At 38.9% G+C, this 22,786-nt stretch overlaps 1 protein-coding gene across 1 annotated transcript; it reads left to right on the forward strand.

The window, feature by feature from the left end:
- The first annotated feature begins 11,883 nt into the window (after positions 1-11,883).
- On the forward strand, positions 11,884-22,073 carry LOC118802964 (CCN family member 1-like). Its single transcript, XM_036563429.1, has 5 exons — positions 11,884-12,095; positions 14,165-14,378; positions 18,223-18,585; positions 19,165-19,343; positions 20,195-22,073. Exons 1-5 carry the CDS (start codon positions 12,045-12,047, stop codon positions 20,498-20,500), a joined length of 1,113 nt encoding a protein of 370 aa, XP_036419322.1. The 5' UTR covers positions 11,884-12,044; the 3' UTR covers positions 20,501-22,073.
- The last annotated feature ends 713 nt before the right edge of the window (positions 22,074-22,786 follow it).

The following is a 22,786-nucleotide window of genomic DNA, read 5'->3' on the forward strand; positions in this document are numbered from 1 at the left end:
CATACAAGAAATTCATGACGTCAGCTGCTCTCACTCTGATCAAGTCTACAACCTGCCTGAAGTTAAAACGTCCACAGTCAAGTCTGAGAGATTTCTTTTTGAAGCTGTTGAGGTGGTGAGTGATGTTCTCATCAAAAGTGATTTATGGAGAGGATCGTGCTCATCTACAGCATCTAAATCACCCAAACATCTAAACTACGCTGCCTTTAATATTGCTGGATCTGTTGTTGAGGCTTTGGACAAACTTGCCGAGTCAAACGTGATTGACTGCAAAAGTGACTCCGACACGATAATGAGGTCACTTGATGCATTTGGTCTAGACAGATCTGATGTTTCAAAAGGGGGGTCTCGATCAACCCCCTTTAACTTATTCACAAGGGTGCGAGATTATCTTCAGGATCTTTTCACAACTTGTGATCACATTTCAGAGTCCTCTCTGAAACATGAGAGCCGAACGAGTGTCTCCACACAGGATGTTCCAAACTCTGATCTGCAGCTTTCTAGAGATCATACTGTTTCCCAGCTAGATGATCTCACAGTAACATGCACCAACAATATTATTGAAGAGATTGAACAGCTTATTCTCTCAGATGTGTCCCCTGAGTGCCAAGAACCAGCTGGAGATGAAGATTCAGAAACGGTGTACAGAATAATTCAGGGTTTGGGAGAACTTGTGAGATCAAGCAGATCTTCACCCAAGAGTAGATCATCAGACAGAGATCTAGAAGAATGTAAGGACGTGTCATTCTCTAAATTGGACTCTGATCTTACTGTACATTCTGCACTGGATTATACGTCTTCAGTTTGCTCTGTTGAGAGAGTTTTCAGTGCTCAGTTCAAGACTAAAGCAGCACAGACTCTCAGTGACATCCTTCTGAAAACAGGAGAAAAACTGTCTACTTTAGAGGCCACACAGTCATCTGAGGCTTTCAGTCTAACTGACTTCCAGCCAAAGGTTTATGCCTTATTAGAGGAACTAGAGGATCTTACTTTGACCCCATCTGTTCCTGCTTTGCCATTGTCCATTCAAGCCAATTCTACAGCCTCAGATATAATGGACATGTTTTTGAGCCGTTTACGAAAGTGTAGTTTGACAATCCCAAAGCAAAAGAGTTTCCTCTCTGCTTCTCGCAGCATCTACAGAGCTGTGCAGAAGAAGGTCTTTGGATTTTTCCTAAGACTCCAAGAGTCATTCTCAACACAAGTTAACGGCACAAAAAGAGGAGAGCTCGAATCAATGAGAGCTCCCCATACAACAGCTCCGAGGTTCCAGGTTGAGTTAGACTCTTCTACAGATGAGCTTATTGTCAAGATTGTGGAGTTATACAAAAGTGAGGTTCTTCTGCCAAAACCAAAACTGTCTCACATCAGCCAGTCAGTGAGCTCACAATCAACTTCTCCACATGACCTCAGCACTGCTGATGAAGAAAGGATCTGCAGCTCCATCTCCAAACAGTCTTCAGATAAAATGAAGACAGTTAAGCCTAAAGGGATCCTGACTGAGGCTGTTCGGGTCGTGAGTGACATCTTAATGAAGAGAGTTACCCCACAGATTTCAAGTGATGAATTCAGCCAAAGTTCTTTGGATTCTACTAGAGGAACGTCTGCTACACCTTTCCTGTCTACAAGCTCCACAGATTTAAAGAATGCTGCAGTGACTATTGCAGAAACAGTTGTTGATGCTATAGACAGATATAATGAGGTGAAGCATTCAGAAATGGCAGCAGTCAAAAGCAGCTCTGATATGCTGACTGATGCTTCCTCAAGCATCTCCATCCCTAGGATCCCCACTGAACCTGATGTATCTGAGAGGATGTCTTATTCAAGCCCTCTCTCCATTTTCAGGAAAGTGAAAAATCTTCTCACAGATCTTTTCATCGGAACAGTTAAACATGGATTTCTTCCCAAATGTGAAAGAGAGCAAATTCACTCAACCAAACCGTCATTGTTGAAGGACACTGTTTCAGAAGTCAGTGTGAAATGGTTAATATCAAGATGGTCCAGTGCTAACACTCACTCTGGATCTAGAACTGAAAGCATTTCTCGTTCTCCCAATATGGATGATCTGCAATCTACAGAAAGTCAAATTACTGAAATTGGACCCATACCAAAGGATCCTAGGGATTACGCCCACCTATTTGAAGATCAGTCTGAGGATCAGATCAGTCTGGATTCATGCACAGATGAAATCCTCACTAAAATTCTTGACTTGTACTGCAGTGAATTCACAGATATACTTTCAAAAGAGAGCATCCAGAACCTCACATCTGACTTCTTCCAGTTCATGTCAGAACGTTTAGTCCATGATGTTCTTTTAAAAGTGGTAAAATTACTCCCTGCAGAGGAAACCATGGAAATGTCAAGTGCAACGTCTGTTTTTTCAAATGTGTCTTCATCAGCGTCGATGAAGCTGAAGTCATCAGCCTCTGAAATTGCAAGATATGTTTGCACTGCACTGCAAGAGTATTTTACAAGTTCAGAAATGTCTGAATCAGCCACTACTGATAATGTGCCACTGTTTGCCCTTTTTTATCTATGGAAAGATGTGCGAAGTAAAGTGAAGGAGATTTTCCCACAACTCAATGAATCTGATCAGTCAGACATCAGCACTACAACAGAAATTAAAAGCACTTCATGTGGAAACCCAGACAAATCAACTACATCAACTAAAACTGAGAGTAGAACTGCTAGCGTATCCTCTGCTGTTTCAGAGAGATCCACTGACAGTGAGGATGGAATCATTTTTGAGAAGCCTGATTTTGTTGTTATCCAGGTCCCTTCAGCTCTGCTCTACACTTTCATAGAGGAGTCTGTTAAAAGTTTGCTGAGTCACATGCCAGCGCTTTCACATCTTATGTTGTCTGACCCAAACATGCAAGACACCAGTGCAGATCTTAAAGGCCAGAACAGCAGTTCTGAGAATTCAGCTGGTTTTCAGCATGTTTCCACCAGGACAGTAAAATACTTCACTAAGACTCTTGCAGATCAAGTCATGAAATCTTTGTGTTCAACCAGCACAATCTCTTGTAAAAAGGACGATCCTCTTACTTTGCTGGTGAAGCCTGAGCAAATGGACTTTGAGAGAATTCATGATATTTCTGGAATGGACTCCAAGTCTTTTGGGGCATCACCCTCACATTTAGGCAGGATTGCCAGTGCTGTTGTGAGAGAGATGTTGGAGAATTTTACCATCTCTAGCCAGGAGAGTCTGTCTCACTGTTCCAGCTCCATCCCATTAAATGAGACCCTCACACTGAATCCAGACCCTGTGGTTGTGAAGAAGAGAAGTTTTGGGATTCGCTTCATCTTCAGTAAAAAAGCTCCTGTTTTCAGATTTGGCTTAAAGGTAGGCGAGAACTTTTATATAATAATGACTTAATTGTGACACACACAATGCACATTAATCATATGACATTATTATTATTATTATTATTATTATTATTGTTGTTGTTATTATTGTTATTGTTGTTGTTGTACTGCAAGACTGTATGTACCTGTTCTGAATGCTGATTATTCCATTTTCTTTGTTAAATGTTTCTTCATCAAGAAATCAGATAAAGTGTGTCCTGCTGGCTTGGTGTCTGATGATCATCCGTCTGCCTCCTCCTCTGGAAATCCTCAGATGTGTAAGTACATGAAACATTACTGTGCAAGTGTCCTTTATAATATCACCTTTCTAGTGTTCTAAATGTAATGTAGAGCATAATCAAATGAACTGGGACCCTCATTCAGGTAAGAAAACAGGTTTCTTCTTATCAGGTCCCAAAGATCATTTATCAGTTTTATCAGGTGCTGCAGATCTGATTAATCTTTTTCATCTTTTGCAGCTTCACAGAGAGAATCAGAAATTTTGATGTCACCCTTCAAGAAAACCCGCAAACGTCTGTCCAGGATGTTCTCCACCATCAGCAAAGCTCTGCCAAACCCCTTCAGTTGCATGACTCGACCATCTTAAGCCATCTTCAGCATGTATAATGCCTTACAAAAGTATTCAGCCCCTTAAAAGTCATCAGATTCATCTGAATTACAAATGACACATACATAGACTGTCTCAGCAAGTTTTGTTATTGTAAAGTAAAATGCTCTTCTAGTCATTTTTAATTTGAAATTTTTAAGTCAAAAGCCAACATTTTTTTAAAGTAAAAATTCAAAAAATCGGCATAGATTCTCGATTTGGACTTGGACGTTGTAGAACATTCACCTTTTTGCTGTTTAGCTATTCCTGTGTTGCTTTGTCCTTGTGCTTGGGATCACTGTCCTGCTGAAAGTTAAAGTTTCTCTCAAGTTTTAGTTTTCTGGCAGATTGAAGCAGGTGGTCTTGTGGTATCTCTTTGTGTTTTGCACCATCCATTTGTTCTTCAATTTTAACATGATACCCAGTTCCCATGGAGGAGAAGCATCCCTATTACATAATGCTGCCACCACCATACTTCACTGTTGGGATGGTGTTTGTTGAGGAATGAACATTGTTAGGTTTGCACCAAATATAGCATTTTGAATTTTGGCCATGAAGTTTAATTTTCATCTTATCTGACCACAAAACATTATCCCACATTTTAGTTGGGATGTGCTTTGGCTTGGTTTTTCCTCAGTAAAGTCTTCTTTCTAGCTACCATCCCATACAGGCCAGATGTATGTAGAGCTCTTCATATCATTGACTGGTGTGGCTTCCCTCCAGTCTCAGCCACTAAACTCTGTAGCTCCTTCAGAGTGATTGTCGTCCTCTCTGTGGTTTCCCTCACAGAGTCCGCTTCTTACTCTGACGTTGAGCTTTGAGGGACGGTCTTGTCTGGACAGTGTCTGATTGATATGATGCAGCTTTCTTTTTGCTCACCATTGATCCAACAGTCCTCAAATGGATATCCAAACATGTGGATATTATTTTGTGGCCTTTTCCAGTCTTGTGCACGTTTATAACTTCATCTCTTTTTTTAAAACGCTCTATTTCCTTCAGATTTACAGTCTGATCAATGGTACTCGAATTATACAGGAAAGATGAACTGTTTAATGATTCACAAGCAGAGGCCAGTTGTAAGCCAGTTGCATCCTCATTAGGGCAAAATCTTACATCTGTATAAACTTGGAGCTTCCGCAGCACAGGGGTTGAATACTTATGCAAACAACATTTTTCACACAGAATATTTACAAAACCAATATTCCTTTAAACTAATTCATTTTGAGAGTCAGTCTTTAAAAATAAAATATGAAACAGCACCAAATTTCAAAGGGGGGTGAATACTTTTGTAACACACTATTGTCAGCATAAATAAATGCCTTGTGCAACAAAATACTGTGTGTATGTGTGTATTAATTTATATGGCTAATTCATTGTTACTAATCAGGATAAACTAACAAGAACATGTAATCCTCTTTTTGTGAATCATCTCGAGACCTTATTAATATCTGTGCACATTATTTCATATAGTTATTTATTATTTGGAAGCAAGACACTGTAAAACAAAGGAGAATGTGTTTCCCAGGGGAAAATCTTTAACGGTGGTTTTGAATAGTTATTAACTCGATCAATCCGAGAATCTCACCAGAGATTTATTCTGAGACTTAAACTTCAAATCTGCCACCAGAGGAGTTCTGCTGTGTTCACGTCCACATTGGTCAGAGTCAAACTGTGTAGAATCGATACTTTCTGTCTGGTACTGAGTTTTCTATCACTATAAGTTACTTTAGTCTTCCTTTATTGTTAGATGCACTGTGTATTTTTCTTAAGTCACCACACAAGAACATTCAAAGAGCAGTTTTGATTGGTTAGTGCCTATTAGTGATTTATTTAATCAGAGTATTTATGAAAAAGGACTGATGTGTGACTGATATTCATATATATCCAGGGTTTTTGTAGTTTGTTGGACAAACTAAAAATTTTGTTTAAAAAATAAATGTTCAGATTTGTTTTATAATATACTTTATATGTAAAAATAGCTTTGAGAAATAATGTGATTAACAGATAAAAGCAGATTAAACACCAGAAACCTCCACATTCCTGCATCAGGTTAATTATTTATGTATTTCCTAATGCACACAACTGATTTTGTTAATCAAGCCTTCAGAAACATCTGAATGGTCATATCAAATGGATATAATTATAATTTATGGCTGTAATAATCTCTGGAAAATAATCACCAATCAATCTATGTTAAGCATGGTGCTTCTTGTAATCACTTCAAAAAATTTTAGATGATTATAATGAAATAAGATTCTGATTGTATGTGTCTGTGTGTCGCCCTGTAATGATCTGGTGGTCTGTCCAGGGTGTTTCCTGCCTTCTGGCCAATGCATATTGGAATAGGCTCTGACACTCCCACGACCCAGGAGGATAAGCGGCTTAGATAACCTGTGTGTGTGCGTGTGTGTATGTGTGTGTGTGTGTGTGTGTGTGTGTGTGTGTGTGATTATGATAATGGTTTTATGTCATTTTTTATGTATGTATTTATTTATTTTCTTTTAGAAGACTTAAATCCTGCTATATAATATAAACATAAACATGCCATAAACATATTGATGTAGATATTATATGCTATAATGAGTTATCATGACATATTTTTGCAGTAATATAACACTATCATGTTATGGTTACCAGTGTTTGATGTCACTAAGAGTCTCTAGTTTGCTAAGTGTTCTCTAGTTAGTCATCAGGACTGGAGGTTGAAAACGGTTCATAACTACTGAGTGAGGAAATCAGCCTGAACAGGTTGAGACTGGTGGTCTTGCTAAATTGGTCTGTCTTCCTGTTTTTAAACAGTGAGTTTCTCTTTTCTTTATCAGAGGATTCTTAAGCAGAGACTGAGCTGTAGACATATGACACTTTGTGATGCCCAAACTAATGAGATGCCACAGCTGCTTCTGATGTTCCACACCTGCTTGCAATGAAAGTGACTCTTATGGTACTGTGATTGTACTTTAAGAGTCAGTATACTTTTGAAAGTATAAATAAAGTCTTTTTCAGTCACTATTTGCATAAGAAATGCACAACAGTGAAGCTTACTTAAACCACAGTCTCTCTCTGGCATGAAGAGGTGACTAATTAGATGTTCGTGCCCAGCGCAACTCCAGATCACTCCAGCAGGTGGAGCTAGTATACTTTCAGTAACATCAGTGAGCACTTCTTACTGATTTATTTAATCAAGCCTTCAGAAGCATCTGAATGGTCACATCATGTTGGATATAAATAGGGCTGCAAACCCAAGCTGAAAAAAAAATAATATCCAAATAATATTCTATACTAAGCATATTTCTTAATGTTATCGCTGTCATCAATCAATGAAAATAAATTCAAATGAATTTTTTGGTTTTGGTCACACTTTACCTGAATCCTGCTTCATTACATTGGCATAAACATAAAATAATCAAGTCATGGCAGATTTCATAAGCTGTCATGAATTGGCATGACAGATTATGTGCACTAGAATAACATTGTCATGTTACCATTACCAGTCATTATCATGGCAGCTTTGTTACAGTTAGCCAGCATGACATCAAACATTATGACAAATGTAATGACAACAACAACAGTAAAATGACTCTGTTATGTTGCTGGACATATGACGTCTGCAAAAACATCACTGTTGCATGGTTATGTCAATGTTACCCAGCAGAGCTCAAGTAAAGTGTTTACCCAATTTTCTTTCCAATTTAGTGCTGTACATTTCAAACTGCAAGCTGGCTCTCCTTCTATCACACCATGCTACCAAGCTGGGAGGGTGAAGGCTCCCAGTCACATAAAGTGTCACCAATAACTTAGCATCATGGGACCACTTAACATGCTTGGAGAAGATCGTTAACGCCTTAAATGGTCAGGGCCACAGTTTTATAACACACTTCTTTAATCTAAGAATAGCTCAACCAGTTTGCATTGATGTACCTGTAGTTACTGAACAATAAGCCTTAGTATGTAAAAAGCCTGGGATTTTAAGAAGTTAACTGCCAATTCTGTTATGTAAGCTAAAATCACACCCCCAGGACCAAACTTGCAATTTCCCAGTGTTCGAGCTCCAACGCTTAGACAGTAGGTCCACTCAGGAGCCCCCAAATGAATACATTTTTGTTGAAATGCTCATGTTGCTTCTAAACGTTTGGCTGTACTATTGAAAGTTAGGAAAAAAGGGGGAGGAATTTCAGGTGTGGTCTTTCTCCCACACTTAACTTTACATTTCATTCTACGAGTACAGGCCTGTAATCTATGGTTGTAGTATGAGGAATGACTGTAGGAGGAAATTCTGAGAAATGCAGCTCTGGGCAGCTTCTGATTTATGGTCACTCAGCCAGACCCCTGAAAGAACTGCAGGTTAAATTAATGCCAGCTGCTTGTGAGCTTTTTTGAGTTTTGAACTGTACCCGGATGGCTGGGAAAAACAAAGAAGATGGAACTCCGTCCCTGACAAGATTCAGAGGATGCTGAACTCTTCCTGAAGGAGTGTCCCAAGAACTGGAACTGGCAGGAAAAAAGTCTTTCTGTATTTAAACATTGATTTTCTGTTTTCTTCATCAGAGAATTTCTAATTCTGTGCTTTGAATTTTGAGCATCAGGTGAGATGGCAAAGCAGCAGAATTGAAGTCGAGGAGTTGGGGCATCCTGCTGAGCTATTAATGTGAAAGGGGAAGACTATAATAGTCCATTCTTTCCCCCAAAAGAAGGTGAGCAAATTAAGCAACCCAGGATGCAAACCAATGACCACCCGAGAAACTGTGGAAACCAAAGGGGTGCCATAGCATCAGTAACCAGAATCTGTTCCTCCTCAGAGGAGTGTTTCATGGTGGCAAACATTTCTTTGTAACTTACTCAAAATTCACTGTCACCACCAATTTGGCCAAGAAGAGAAAGGTGCTGATGTGCAACTATGTGCACATACCTTCTGTACATAAACTTGGACTTTTTTGAGGTAGAATACAGAAGTGTTGATGAATTAACAGGTAGAACTCAGTGTTGTCTACTGTTGTTTTCATTTACTTATTTCTTATTGTTAGAAATTGTGAATCTTCAGTACAAATCTTTAGAACTTTTGTATTTTGCCCTGGTTGTTCGAGACTTTGATGTGAGACAGAATTTTGTGTTAATGGCCAAAATAAAGGTATATTCCTATCTTATCTTAAAGGGCTACAGGTCCTCCAGGGCAGATACATCATCCTTATAGCAGACACTTCCAGTACTGAAAGAGGACTACATAATATTGAACTTCCACAAGTTCCATAAAGCAGGCATCATCCAGAACAATTAGGCCATGAAATAACAAACATCAAAAGACTGAGAACCAGGCCTGACTGTAGAGGGGTGCAAAAGCTGCACTTGCACCCTCAGTTTAAATTTTTGCAAATAGTGTGTGAAGTTTTTAGGAATGTGGTTTTGTAGTAGGAATGAAGTTTCTAGCTCTAATAGCATCTGCACAAATTCCAGTCATTAAAGTCAGGTCCATAAATATTTGGACAAATATATTGTTATTTCAGCTGTTTACTGTAACATATTGAAGGTGAAATTAAATAATGAATATGAGCTCAAGGTGCAGCTACAATTTGAAATTCCATGTATTAAATGCACTGTGTGGAGCCCCATTTATTTTGTGATGCATCCTGGTTTTGTTCTGGAACCAGACCTGCTGAAAATATGGGATATGATGGAGCACCCCTGGGGTTTGATGCCAATAGTTTGGTTGGCCCAAAACACCGTGAGGTCAAGAGGCCATGAGCAGGAGAAGAAGAGCATGTGGACATTTAATTATCAAAGGACTTCCGCCAAGGCCTCAAACATCTTGGGATTGCTCTTACAGCTAAAACTGAGATGATTCACAAAGTAGAATTTGCTGCCCTAAAATCCCAAACAAATGACCAAAAGGTGAGGTGAGGAGGAAGGACCGTAAAAGCAGTGCCAACCAGATGCCACACTCCCAGGTTGAAGGGTGGGGCTGACTGGCAGAGGGATAAGGTTGAGTATGAGAGGGGTTGGGATGATTCATTTAACTCTCCAAATCAGAGACAAAGTTACTGAATAGCACAAATCAGCAGAAGATGTGTTTTATGACAGAACGACAGAAAAGAAGTCATTCCTTCAACAGCACCGTCTTAAAACCTTCCCAGCTTTTATAAAGCACCTCAAAAAACCTGTTCCATTAAAACGTGACAAATAGAGTTGTGCTCAGACCAGACAAAATAGAACCCTGTGGTTCAAAGTATTGTGTTTGGTGGAGACTCAACACAGAAAAAGACAGCATATGTTCTTGAGTGGCCAGTCTACATGAGCCTATTCATAAATTCTCAGTTTCTCAGAGTAAGAGCTGATCACGTATGGACATGATGTTCAGTTGTTCACATAATTTTGAGCATGTAAGTGTAGCATTTTTTACAGAGAGAATAAATTCAATACAACAACACAGATCAGATCAGATAAGACGATGAACAAGCTCTACCAGCAGGTGGTGCTTAAGTAAAAAAAAAAGCTGCTGGAGGTCTTATTTCTGTCTGTCTGTCTATTTCTCTCTCTCTCTCTGTCTCTGCCATGCTGCTACACTCTTTCTGAGCTATTCTGTCCTTCTTTTAAATTCCAGCTTTCCACATTGATTTTCTTTTCCTCAGTACTGTAATGTGGCTGCCTTGATTCAAGGTTGGATTGACCATAACCAAGATTACAGTCTTCAACCAGCAGCAGCAGCAGCAGCAGCAGGGCACCAGGGTGGGGTTTGTATTAATTCTATGAAAACATACCCAATCATGGCACACCTGCTCTGACATATTTTCTCTCTCTCTCTCTCTCTCCCAAACCTGAAAGCTTTCTTACCTCTAGCTAAACCTCCATTTCCTTTTCATTACTGAGTACTGACAGGTGATCTTTAGCAATCTTTACACTATTATGTAATTACTGATGCTGTTAGTCAAGTCAAGTAAAAGTTTATTTCTATGGCACTTTTTACAACAGGCGTTGTCACAAAGCAGCTTTACAGAAGACGCCTCCATGAGTAAGACAATATCGACAGTAGCAAAGAAAAAGAGCAAAGGAACAAAACTTGTTAGTCGTTATGCATCTATTTATTTATTTATTTTATATAAGTGTGTATATATATATATATATATATATATATATATATACAGTGGAGAAGGGGTGGTCGGGGTGGACATTAGTAGTATTCTAGCATAGTATTCTGAATAATGTTTACATACACACTCACACACACATATATCTATCTATATATATATATATATATATATATATATATATATATATATATATATATATATATACATACGGTGGCGGTATATATACGTATAGGCATGGAAAACAATGACTATTAGGCTTGGAAATTACTGTGCTTATTTTATGATTTCTGTCATACAAGACAAAAGGAGGCATTTTGTGTTAATTAGACCATTGATGGGCTTTGATACTGAGTTAATAATGAGAGGTTAATAATAATATACTATGAAAGACTGGATAATATTTTTAAAGTCAAAGTTTCTTTGTCCTGCTCTCTCTCTCTCTCTCTCTTTCTTTTACACACACACACACACACACACACACACACTCTATAGGCTATTGGCCTACCTCGCAGCAAGTGTCAGTCGTGCTATTAAAATGTCCCAAACACGACGGGCGGCTGAGTATATTTATCCAGGGTTTCCCTGCAGTGAGTGCTGGTCGGAATGCGCCTGAAAGGCACTTAAAAGTGGCGGCAGTGTTTTCATTCCGGCCGGAATAATAAACGGAGCTCTCCATCTCCTGCGAGCTCGACTGATTTTATGAATGACTGTATTCATGCTTGGCCCCGCCCCCTAACCGCTGCAGACTGACACGCCCCTCCCCTTTGGAATGTGTTGGCACGATGCCTGAAGATAATTGGCCGGATTCATGAGGGTGGGCGGGGCTTGGGAGAGCAACGCGAGGTTAGCATAAATACAGTCGGAGTGCTGGTGGATGGTAAGAGACTGGAGTTAAAGCACAGCACGAGAGTTTCACAGCTGGCTTTTCTGTCTGTGTGTTTGTTTTATTTTCGTTTACTCACGTTAGACATTTTTCTCATCGTCTCTTTTGGAGCATTTCATCCACAATTATGGAGCAGTTGGTTTGTTTAGCTGTTTTGGCGGTGGCGTCTGTTTGCATGGTAAGTGGGCTTGACTTTAAGCATGTAATTATAATTTGTTTCTTGTGTTTCTCAACCTAAATATTTATCAGGACCTGAAAAAAGTCTTATTTGGTCACTTAGTGTCTGTTATTTTAATGTCGTTCCACTTTAACAGAACAGTATATCTGGCAAGTCACCACAAGGAAAAATGCTATATTAAATGCAGTGTTTATATGATAAAAGGTTTCATTATGATTACTGAGGTTAAGGTTGGACTTGGGTTTAAGTGCAGGTACAGCATTATGTAGCTACAGTAATACGAATGTCTATGGAAATAGCCTACAAAGATAGGAATGTGTGTGTGTGTGTGTGTGTGTGTGTGTGTGTATAATTGGCTACTGGCGCCCTTATATACTGAGACTCTAATCACGGCTGAGAGAGACAGAGCCTTCAGTCAACGGCAGTGAGCTCTAATCATCACCATATCTGATCCAGACTGACAAAATAAAGGTGTCTCGTTTTGTTCGCTAAAGGCCAGAATGCTTCCAAGCTTTTGTTCCATCTAAAACAGCCGCCAGCACAAGTGATTCATCTACTTAATTTCTCGGTTCATGACAGTTATTGCCTGAGTCAGGTGTGTTGCTCTTTGGTAATAAGATGAAGCACCAGTGATTCATATGCTATATGGGGGTTTCCGGTCCAGTCCTGAAGGATTGATGTGCCTGTTCACATTTTTGTTCTATTCTGAGCTCCCCAAACACCTCATCCGACTAATCATAGTCCTACAGACTGTGATTACCTATAGTCTGGTACAGATTCAAACTGAACTGCACTGGTGACCTTTGATCTCAACAGTGATTTTGCTTCTTTGAGTTGCTCATACCATGTTTTTTTTTAAAGCTTAAAGAACCTCCACATTATGTTTAGGTTCTATATATCAGTTAAAGCTTTTCTCTAGAATCGTACATCCAAACTGAGACTGATTGAAGATCCTTTGTATTTAAGAGTGCATTTGACACCAGATACCTTTTACATTGTGTGCAAATTTAAATGGTCCAAAATTTAACAGAGTAAAATATTAAGTTAATTTACATTGAAGTTAAGAACTCTTTTTTCCCTCTTCCATTAAATTTATTTGAAGACCATTTATTATAGCAGCGACAAAATCTACATGCATGAGTTATGACACGCACATGAGAAAATCACTTTTCTTGATAAAACTGGCAAAATGAATAGAAAAATAAAACCTTTTGGGAAAGAAGTATCTTTGGGGGTACTTTGCATTTTGTTGCCGTGTGGCATCAGTACAGTATGCAACAGTGGAACTACAGACTGCAATGCATACAATGGGAGAAAACAAACTGCCAGGCATAAAAACAAATGTGAGTATTCCAAATATACCTGCATAAAGGTTTTAAGAATACATAAAGAAATATATATATATATATATATATATATATATATATATATATATATATATATATATATATATATATATATTCATAAAAACATCAGTTTGGAATATAAAAAGAATTGTGAAAATGACAGTGGCCAATGATAGTGTGTTAATTTTCTCCCACTGTATGCATTACAGGTTGCAGTTTCACTGTAGCATTCTGTATTTTTCAAATATCAAGTATCAAATATTTTTGATCATTTTCTGTACAACCTATAGGATCCGCATTGGTTTCATTTATGAATAAGATAATCTAACCGTCCTATACATTCTGTTAAAATTGTTTGCTTAAAATTGTTGTGTACAAATATCGATTTATTTGGACATTTTAGAGCATTTCAGATGCTGGTCTTCACAATGTGAAAAAAATGACAGCCTGCAACAGGAGCTCATATGATTAGGAAAAAATAAAAAAATGTAAAAAGTATATCAGTTTATTAAAGGAAAAAACAATTATATTGTATATATCACACCAGAAAATGACAAACCAAAAGAAGTAATTGTTGCCATACGACAGAAAAAAAATTAAATAGAATAAATAAATGAAATGTGTCATTTACACCCTTTCACCAATTTTCCTATACACTTTCTGCCCAATTTTCCTACCCCTCCCATACTTATTATCAATCAATCCACAATGTATCTATTCCAGGTTGATGCCAGTTGCCCAGCTGTATGCAAATGCCCTCCAGGTCGCCCAGTGTGCCCTGCTGGCATAAGCTTGGTGTTGGATGGTTGTGGCTGCTGTAAGGTGTGTGCTGCTCAGCTCAACCAGGACTGCAGTACCTATAAGCCCTGTGATCACCATAAAGGACTGGAATGTAATTATGGCAACGATGTGATGTTTGGAACAGGTGTATGTCGAGGTGAGTGAAGTAGAAGCGTGGAGGTTTGAGTGCGTGTGTGCAGGCATGTGTAAAACATGTTGGGCCAGGGCCATGAGGTGTAGTGACTATGAAGGGCTCTGCTTTGACACTGTATTTAGAGCTGTGTTATTTTTATGTGCAGTGGCATAGCGTGTCCCGAAAATCTAACAGTGGGACACATTACAGCTGGTCTTATTTTTATCTGCATACTCACAGCACAGTACACATACAGAGAACTATCAAGAAAATAGACTTGACCTCGCCTGCAAATGCCTTCTTTCGTAGTTCCCTCACAGGAAATGCTGTTACTTTGAAAACTGGATAGCTATTCGGAATCACTTCCTATTAGAGAAAGAGTGCGCATCAGCCATGTTCCAATACTTAAGTTTATATCTATGCATTTGGCAGACATATCTTATAGTCTTATCTATAGAAACTTACCTTTGAATCATGTTACAGAGGTAGGCTAATGTAGTGTTAGGAGTCTTGCCCAAGGACTCTTATGGGTGTAGAATGGTGTGTTTACCTGGGTCGGGAACCCAAACCTGGTCTGATGCATGGAGATGCACGATTACTGTTTATTTGCTGAATTTATCATATTGAGGGAAAAATAAAACATAAAATAGCACCTATGCAAAATTTATGGCGCATTCTAGTTTTATTTTTTCCAATATTTTTCCAGACATGGTTGACAAATAAATAGAAAGTTTGTTTGTTTGTTCGTTTGAGCAAACATTAGCATGACGGCAAATTCATCATTGTCGTTTCCAACCTGCCTAGTTTTGATTAGCTACAAAACCCCTCTTCAGCTTGATGGTCTAGCATTTTAAACTGGAAACCCAATGTAATATAGGTTGAATTGGATTTTTTTTAAAGTTCTTTAAAACTTGTTGCTACAAAATAATGCATGGACAGGTCAACTACATTCCAACATTACAAAATCTCCTTTGCAAAAAGTAACTATCCATAGAAAGTTCCTTAAGGAAACCAAAAGTGAGTCTTTTATTACACTGCACAAAGAAGCTTTTCTGGTCCTTCATACTTAAGCGTGTAGAACCACTACAAGCCAAGAACCATCTAAGAACCTTTTATTTTAAACCACAACTACATTCCAACTTTGTGTCTGAAGCAGCTGCGTTTGCTAATGATCACATTGAGAAGATACACACATAAATCTGTAATCAAAACACATGTGATGCGATACACATGTAAACCTGTAAGTCCACAGGGGGATGTATGGAAGAATCTATTAGTCCACTGAGAGATATTAGGATGGAGTTGATGGTCTTTTTTTGTTGAGTCCCACCAGAGACAGACGGAAATGGAACAGCATTCTACACAAGTTGGGGATGCCAGTCTGCTCTATGAATAGATACTTTTTGCATCACAGAGTGGATAGAATGTCTCTCTCTCTCTCTCTCTGCCTCTTTTTACCCTCGCCCATGTTCTCCATGATCTTTGACCTTTCATTAACCCCGCAACCCCTGTTATTGGCTTTGCTTTGTGTTTTGACAGTGTGGTGGCACGTTCTTGAAAATAAAGGTGCCAAAAGGGTTCTTTGGAGCGGTGCCATAGAAGAACCGCTTTGGATTCCCTACAGAACCTTTCAATCTATGGTACTTTAAAGAACCAGTTCTGTAAATGAGATGTGTGAGAAGAACCTTTTTAAAGTAAAAAAATAAAACCTCCATATATGTATATGTCTACATATGTAAAGGTTCTATACCAATTTATTTTTCTCCCTACATTCCTACAAAAAAGGGTGCCTCAAAGGGTTGTTTGAGTGATGCCATAGAAGAACCACTCTAAGGAACCATGTTTAACTAAGTGATATTGTGAAGAACCTTTTAAATACTTAAGAAACTTCACAGAGTATAAAGGTTCTTTACCAATTTAGATGTTCTTCCTACAACATGGAGATGGAGACTTTAAAATCTCCTTTACAAAAAGATTGTTTAAAGAACCATCGAATGTTTCTAAAGGAAACCAAAAGTGAGTCTTTTATGACATTTCACAAAGAAGCTTCTCTGATCCTTCATACTAAAAGAGTGTAGAACCACTACAAGCCAAGAACCATCTAAGAACCTTTTATTTCAAAGTGACTGTGACTGGTCCCATGTTTGCATGTTGCTAGGGGAAGAAAAGGGCCAACTGTTGTAATCAGAACCTTAGGAAAATTCTGAGACATTTCAGGAATACTTGGAATTTTCACAGAGTTCTGCTGTATGTTATGCAGTCCCTTAGTCACACTCCAGCCACATCCGAGACCGAGAAGTCTCTGTGTGCACATGTATCTGTGAGAGGCAGACGGAAAGAAAAGGCTGGTTTTATAGAGTGCAAAGGAACGTAGACATGTTTGTTGTTATGAGGACATGTTCCTTGTCCCTTGAGGGCCTCCTTCGGTGTTTTGATGGTGTCAAGTCTTAAATAGCTTCTTTTCCTCACTAGCCTGAAAGAGCTGGACAGCTGGAGGACTGTTGTTGATATCCTAAATGGCATCAGACTGTGTTGCTTTCATACAAGCACAAGGCACCATAGAGGAAGGCCCTGTAGGTCTGCCAGGAAAGGGAACACATTAAAATTCACACGTTCCATCACATTACATTCAGCTGCAGGGTCATTTAAAACAAGCACATGTCCAGAATGACTGAAAATGCATTGGAACTAGAGACAGCATAATGGTGTGGATGGGTATCTGTATCAGGGTGGTATTAGCAGAAAGTGTTGGATTGGATATCAGAGGAAAAAAGGAAAGAATCTGATTCAGTCCAGTAACAGAGCTAGCATGAAATACTGCTCACGCAAATTATGTGATGTCCTGTTGTTAGCTGAGTATTTATTCATGTGTGATAGTAGAACGATTGAACATGATAGCCTACTTTTAGATGCTTACATTAAATGTAGTGATTCAATGAAAAAAAAGCCCATTTTAAAGCTCAGTAGGTTTTAAAGAAAGAATATCGGATTGTCTTCAGTATCAGGTGATACTCAAGATTTTAATTTCCGTTTTGTATCGGAAAAAAAAGAAAAAGTGGTTTTCTGTCTGAGAACTGACCATCATTCCCAAACAGTAAAAGTTCCTCTTTTCTTGTTAGAAGCACAAAGAAGGGTCTGCTTTTAAAAAAAACATCATCCCAATTATTTTTTTATAAAAGGGTAACTTTTGAATATTCACTTGAAAATGACTGCCTAATGCTAGTTCTCCACAGCTAGATGCAGAGCTATTAGCATGTTGTTCTAATGAGCAGGCATTTATAGGTTATACAGGTCAAGTACAGGTTGTGTACGGAAACATGTCCCAGTGAGCTTTGAGCATACATTTCAGTATATGCCAGCTAACAGTTCCCTAACTTTCAAGCTTGCTGGCAAACACTAGTCTGGTTGGTCATAGGTTAGCTAGCTAGCTAAATGAGTGACCAATTATTACCTTACCTTGAAATCTGGTTCGACGTCCCTCCAGAATTTTTTTTCATTCAGTCAAGAAACAGTGGAAATATACAGATGGCTGAAAAATGAAAGGAAACACCTGAATAAACGAGTGGAGAAACAAATCAGAAGAGTCACTGCAAATCAATATACGCCATGTTGGTTTTTCCTTTGTCACCTATCTGTATGTTTTATCTATATTTGTGAGAAGTGCACACCGAATAACAGATGATAGTAAGACTCAAAAGGTAGAAGTTCAGTGTATGAATGTAATGTAAACTTCCATGACGTAACAAAAAAATGGCTGTTTTGCAAATAAGGCTAGGCCACCGTTATGTTTAGCCTACAGTCCTACAATAATCATGACACTACACTATCTTCTAGAAATTTAGCTAAGTCTTCATTTCTCTCTCCTTAGCCAAACTGGAAGGCCGCACCTGCGAGTACAATGGCAGAATGTACCAGAATGGTGAGAGCTTCAGTGTGGGCTGTAAACACCACTGTACTTGTATCGATGGAGCGGTGGGTTGTGCACCTCTCTGTACCACCAGCCTGCCCCTGGCATCACCCTCGTGCCCTTACCCTCGCCTGGTGCGGATCCCTGGCCAGTGTTGCTTCAGCGTGGACTGCCACAAGGGGGAGATAGGGCCGGTGGAGCCCACATGGAAAAGAAAGCAGCATGCAAATGGTCGTCTGGATAAGGGAGAGAACAGGCTGTGGAATGGATTGCTGGAAAGGAAGAGAGGATGGGAGGATGAGCAAGGATATAAACACTTACCAGGTAAGAGAATGCTCTGAATCCACAATAGCTGCCTAGTTGATGTATAGTACATAATATGCAAGACTAAGGAGGAGTGGAGGTTTCACTTTTCAGTTTGTCTGTTTATGGTCCAGGTGATATTGTCTAGATGCTGTAAGAGATATTATAGTTTGTAGAACAGTCAAATCATTGTCAAATAACCCCAATTAAGACTTGTTATAATCACTGCTGTGTAAAAGTTTCTTTAGTTACATCCATCTCTCCCACTTTGATATCGTTGATGTTGGAACAAAAGCTTGTAATTAAATTTTTGTTGATTTCAATTTTGTCACATAATGTGAAATGTGAGCTGCTCTTTACGTTGTCTCAAAATGTCATGATGAATGGACCCACAGAAATGGTCCAAAATTACTTGGAAAAAGTTAATGCTTTTTACATTAACTTACATTAAAAGTTAAGAATGGATTTTTCTATAAAGTTCTGTTTTTCTGAAGGCACTGATATGCAAGAACACTGTAAGGGTTCTCACTCCTTGTCACGAATTTCTCTGTAGATGTTACATATAATTTCCAGAAACCATTCCTTCTCTTTTGGTCTCAGATTGGAGCCGTGTTCAGACGCAGTGTGTGGTCCAAACCACTGACTGGTCACCGTGTTCAAGCAGCTGTGGAATGGGTGTCTCATCCCGAATAACTAATGACAACACTCAGTGCAAGCTGGAAAAGGAGACCCGCCTTTGCAACATACGTCCCTGCAGCTCACTGGCTCTTCCTACTAAGGTACTTCATAATATCACGGTTTGGTTCCAGCATGGTTGTGATGTCACACAGCAGTGGCCCACATTTATAATTTCTGGTGTCCAAGAGGATCTACACCTAACAATTTGTTCAGTACATTTCAGCAAGGACTGCTTTCTGATTGAGGCACAGTATCAAAACAGCCTGTTTAATTCTAAGGGATAAACAGAGGTTGGAAAATGGACACTGTTGGCTGGATATTTCTTGTTGGTGGACTATTCTCAGTCCAGCAGTGACACTCCAGCAGCACTGCTGTGTCTGATCTACTCATACCAGCACAACACTCACTAACACATCACCATCAAGTCAGTGTCACTGAAGTGCTGAGAATGATCCACCACCCAAATAATACTCTGTGGGGGTCCTGACCATTAAAGAACAGGGTAAAAGCGGGCTAACAAAGTATGCAGAGAAACAGATGGACTATAGTCTGTAACTGTAGAACTACAAAGTGCTCCTATATAGTAAGAGGACCTGTTAAAATGGACAGCATGTGTAGATACAAGAAGGTGTACTTAATAAAGTGGTCGATCAATCTATAAAACATAAACTGTGGCCTGGGCAAAATTTATGGCACATTTTATATTTATGATAATCTTTTTCACAATATGTTAGCAAATAAATAGAAATTATGCACTAAATTTAGCAGAAAGTGTCTCTGGAGAGGATGTGTAAAGTTATTTTCAACAAAACTGTAATTTGCCCAGTGGCACCCAAAGCTTTGAATATGACTGTATTACCGGATAGTTGACTAGCTATTACCAGCTTATTCCTCCCCATCGCATCATTCCTCTAACTCTTTCTCTGTTCCACCTTTTCTGTCTTCACTACAGAAAGGAAAGAAGTGCACGCGCACCCACAAGTCTCCAGAACCCTTTCACATGACTTACGCAGGTTGCCGCAGTGTTCGCACCTACCAGCCAAACTACTGTGGGGTGTGTACTGACGGCCGGTGTTGCATGCCAAGGCACACACGCACCATCTCGGTACCCTTCCAGTGCCCCGGTGGAGGCCGCATAGAAAAAGCAGTCATGTTTATCCGGTCCTGCAAGTGTGGACAAGAATGTGGGCACCTGAACGAAGTAGCCATGCCACCACAAAAGTGGCTCTATGGAGACACACACAAGTTCATTGACTAGTTTGGCCTGTATTCATCAGCATTGGCTACACAGACTTCTAACATGCCACTTTATACTGGCAACAATTAACTGTTTTGTGACGAGAGTGCACAATGCAATTGCACTGAGACTGTTCATGTGTCTCCGAAAGAGACGCTGACTCCAACATGTAGTGATGTACAGGAAAAAAATATGGCCTGATGGACTTTTTTTGGATATACATGGAAAGTCCTCATTCTTTGCCTGGAAAGTATGGCTAACAGTTCTGCTGAACACAGCAGATGTGAATGAAAACGTTGATCTGATATGACTTTAATATATTATCTAATTTTACTTTTTATTTAACTCTCTGACTTGCCCTGTGAAATTGTTCAAGGAAAACTGCGACAAGGACAAAATGAACAGTCAGGGAATCAAACAAAAACCCCGCCCCCCCAACTCTGTTAAAGGGGAATTCTGCTGATTTTTCAGAATTTCTGCATAAATCAACTGGCAAAAAATATAAATATGTTCAGTCTAAGTCAAAGAGTGGTTTGATGTGAAATGGTTCACTGAGGAGAAAGTTATCAACTCCCATTTCTTTACAGTGGTGGTGATCAGAACCAGGGGCTGCAACATTTACAACACAAATACAGCCATTTTATTTACGATCCAGATCAACACTTCTTCTGAGTTTTTATGTGTTTCTTTGGGGACTATTTTGCCTGCCAACTCCCTGCATGCACCGCTCCACCACGAATGTACTTAAAAATATACATTTTAAGCCAGACCTTCCCAAAACTATCATAAAACAACACCACAGAGATCAGGCAAGATATTCATAACCATTTTAGGTAATAACTTTGTGAGGGAGCTTTTAGAAGGATTAAACACATCAGATGTCTGGTTCCTATCAACACCACTGTGAACAATACTGATTCTGTTAGTTTCTCCTGACTGGAGCGTTTCACCTCAAACCACTCTGTGTGACTTTGTTTACATCTTAACTATTTAATGAAGCAAAAAACTTTTGAAAAAGAGTGGAATTCCCCTTTAAATGGGAAGGGACTACTCTTTCTTGAAAAGAAGTCTTTGATTCTTTTCTAACATACTGAGAGAGTGTTTGTGTGAGTGGATGCACATGAGCCCTCCAAAGCTCCAGATTTATGTGTGTAGGTTATAGATAGAGCCAGCCTCTTTTAGCTCAGATACCAAATTGCTAAAATGAGACACGGCACGGGAGGAGGGGAAGAGAAATTGCACTCGATGCAGCTCAGATTAAACTAAATTAAATATGAAAGGTCACAAAGTACCAAACTGAAATGTATGAACTGAGCTGTTAGTAATGCCAGAACATGTTTCACAGGTGTGCTATCTGCATGCATTGATTATATTAGAGACAAAGTGCATCCAATGAGCTGCACTTCATGTATTATTCAGATAATACCAAACAGCTCTTACGCTTTCTTCTAGTTTGAGATATCAATGCTCATGTTTTTATCTTTTGCACTGATGTAATAAGTTAGACATATTGACACAGTACAGTAAAGTACTATGTATTATTTATGCACAACAGAATGTTAGATGGAAATTAAATATCTCCCATTAGAAATCAGTTGTGTCCATATCTTTTCATCCGACACAGCTGATGTTTATAAAGCTTGTTTTACTGCACTATTATTTATGAACTGATTTGAACTTTCATTGATTATAAATGCAATGAATAGGATACTAGTAATACATAAGTAATCATCCCAAAAGAAATACAAAGAGTAATTTATGCTTTTAATGACCATAAATTAATATGCTGCAGTCTGAATGTAACTTTTCTGTTAATATAACCTCAGTAACACTGAAAATGTCTTAGTGTTGCTGATTTTGGCACAGCTTAATTACATGGTGTAAGAGTGTGAGCTGTTAAAAAATTAAGCTGTAGCTACAGCTCCCTCTGTAGGTACATATGACCACATACACTACTGTGCGTATGACAGAGACCACTTTTTGGTTTTCAGCAGATTTTTTTGAGGTTAGATATAAGATAATCCACATGAATAAGGAATGGGAAGAAATGGTAGAGGAAAAATAGTTTCTAAAACTGGAGTTCAGAATATTATTTAAAAATACAGAGAAAATGGGACTCCTAACAACCATGCTAAACCTAGTGGACCACCAAAACTCACTCTGAAAGGGTGCAGTCCACTTGAAATGTGAGAAGCAGAAAAACACAGTTTCTATGACTAAACTTTGGAGGGGTGGAAAATTATCCCTGCAGGTTTTCTTTCCAAACAATCAGGAGCACTCCTTATTCCACTTGTGTAATCAGCTGGT

The sequence above is a fragment of the Colossoma macropomum genome, unplaced genomic scaffold (assembly GCF_904425465.1).
Source record: "Colossoma macropomum unplaced genomic scaffold, Colossoma_macropomum, whole genome shotgun sequence".
Lineage (NCBI taxonomy): Eukaryota > Metazoa > Chordata > Actinopteri > Characiformes > Serrasalmidae > Colossoma > Colossoma macropomum.

Bases quoted from the DNA above. Each gene is read 5' to 3' on its own strand.
- LOC118802964 (XM_036563429.1), top strand. From the start codon at position 12,045: ATGGAGCAGTTGGTTTGTTTAGCTGTTTTGGCGGTGGCGTCTGTTTGC. The intron at 12,096-14,164 runs GTAAGTGGGCTT...TATCTATTCCAG, and splicing joins CGGTGGCGTCTGTTTGCATG to GTTGATGCCAGTTGCCCAGC. The intron at 19,344-20,194 runs GTACTTCATAAT...TCTTCACTACAG, and splicing joins CACTGGCTCTTCCTACTAAG to AAAGGAAAGAAGTGCACGCG.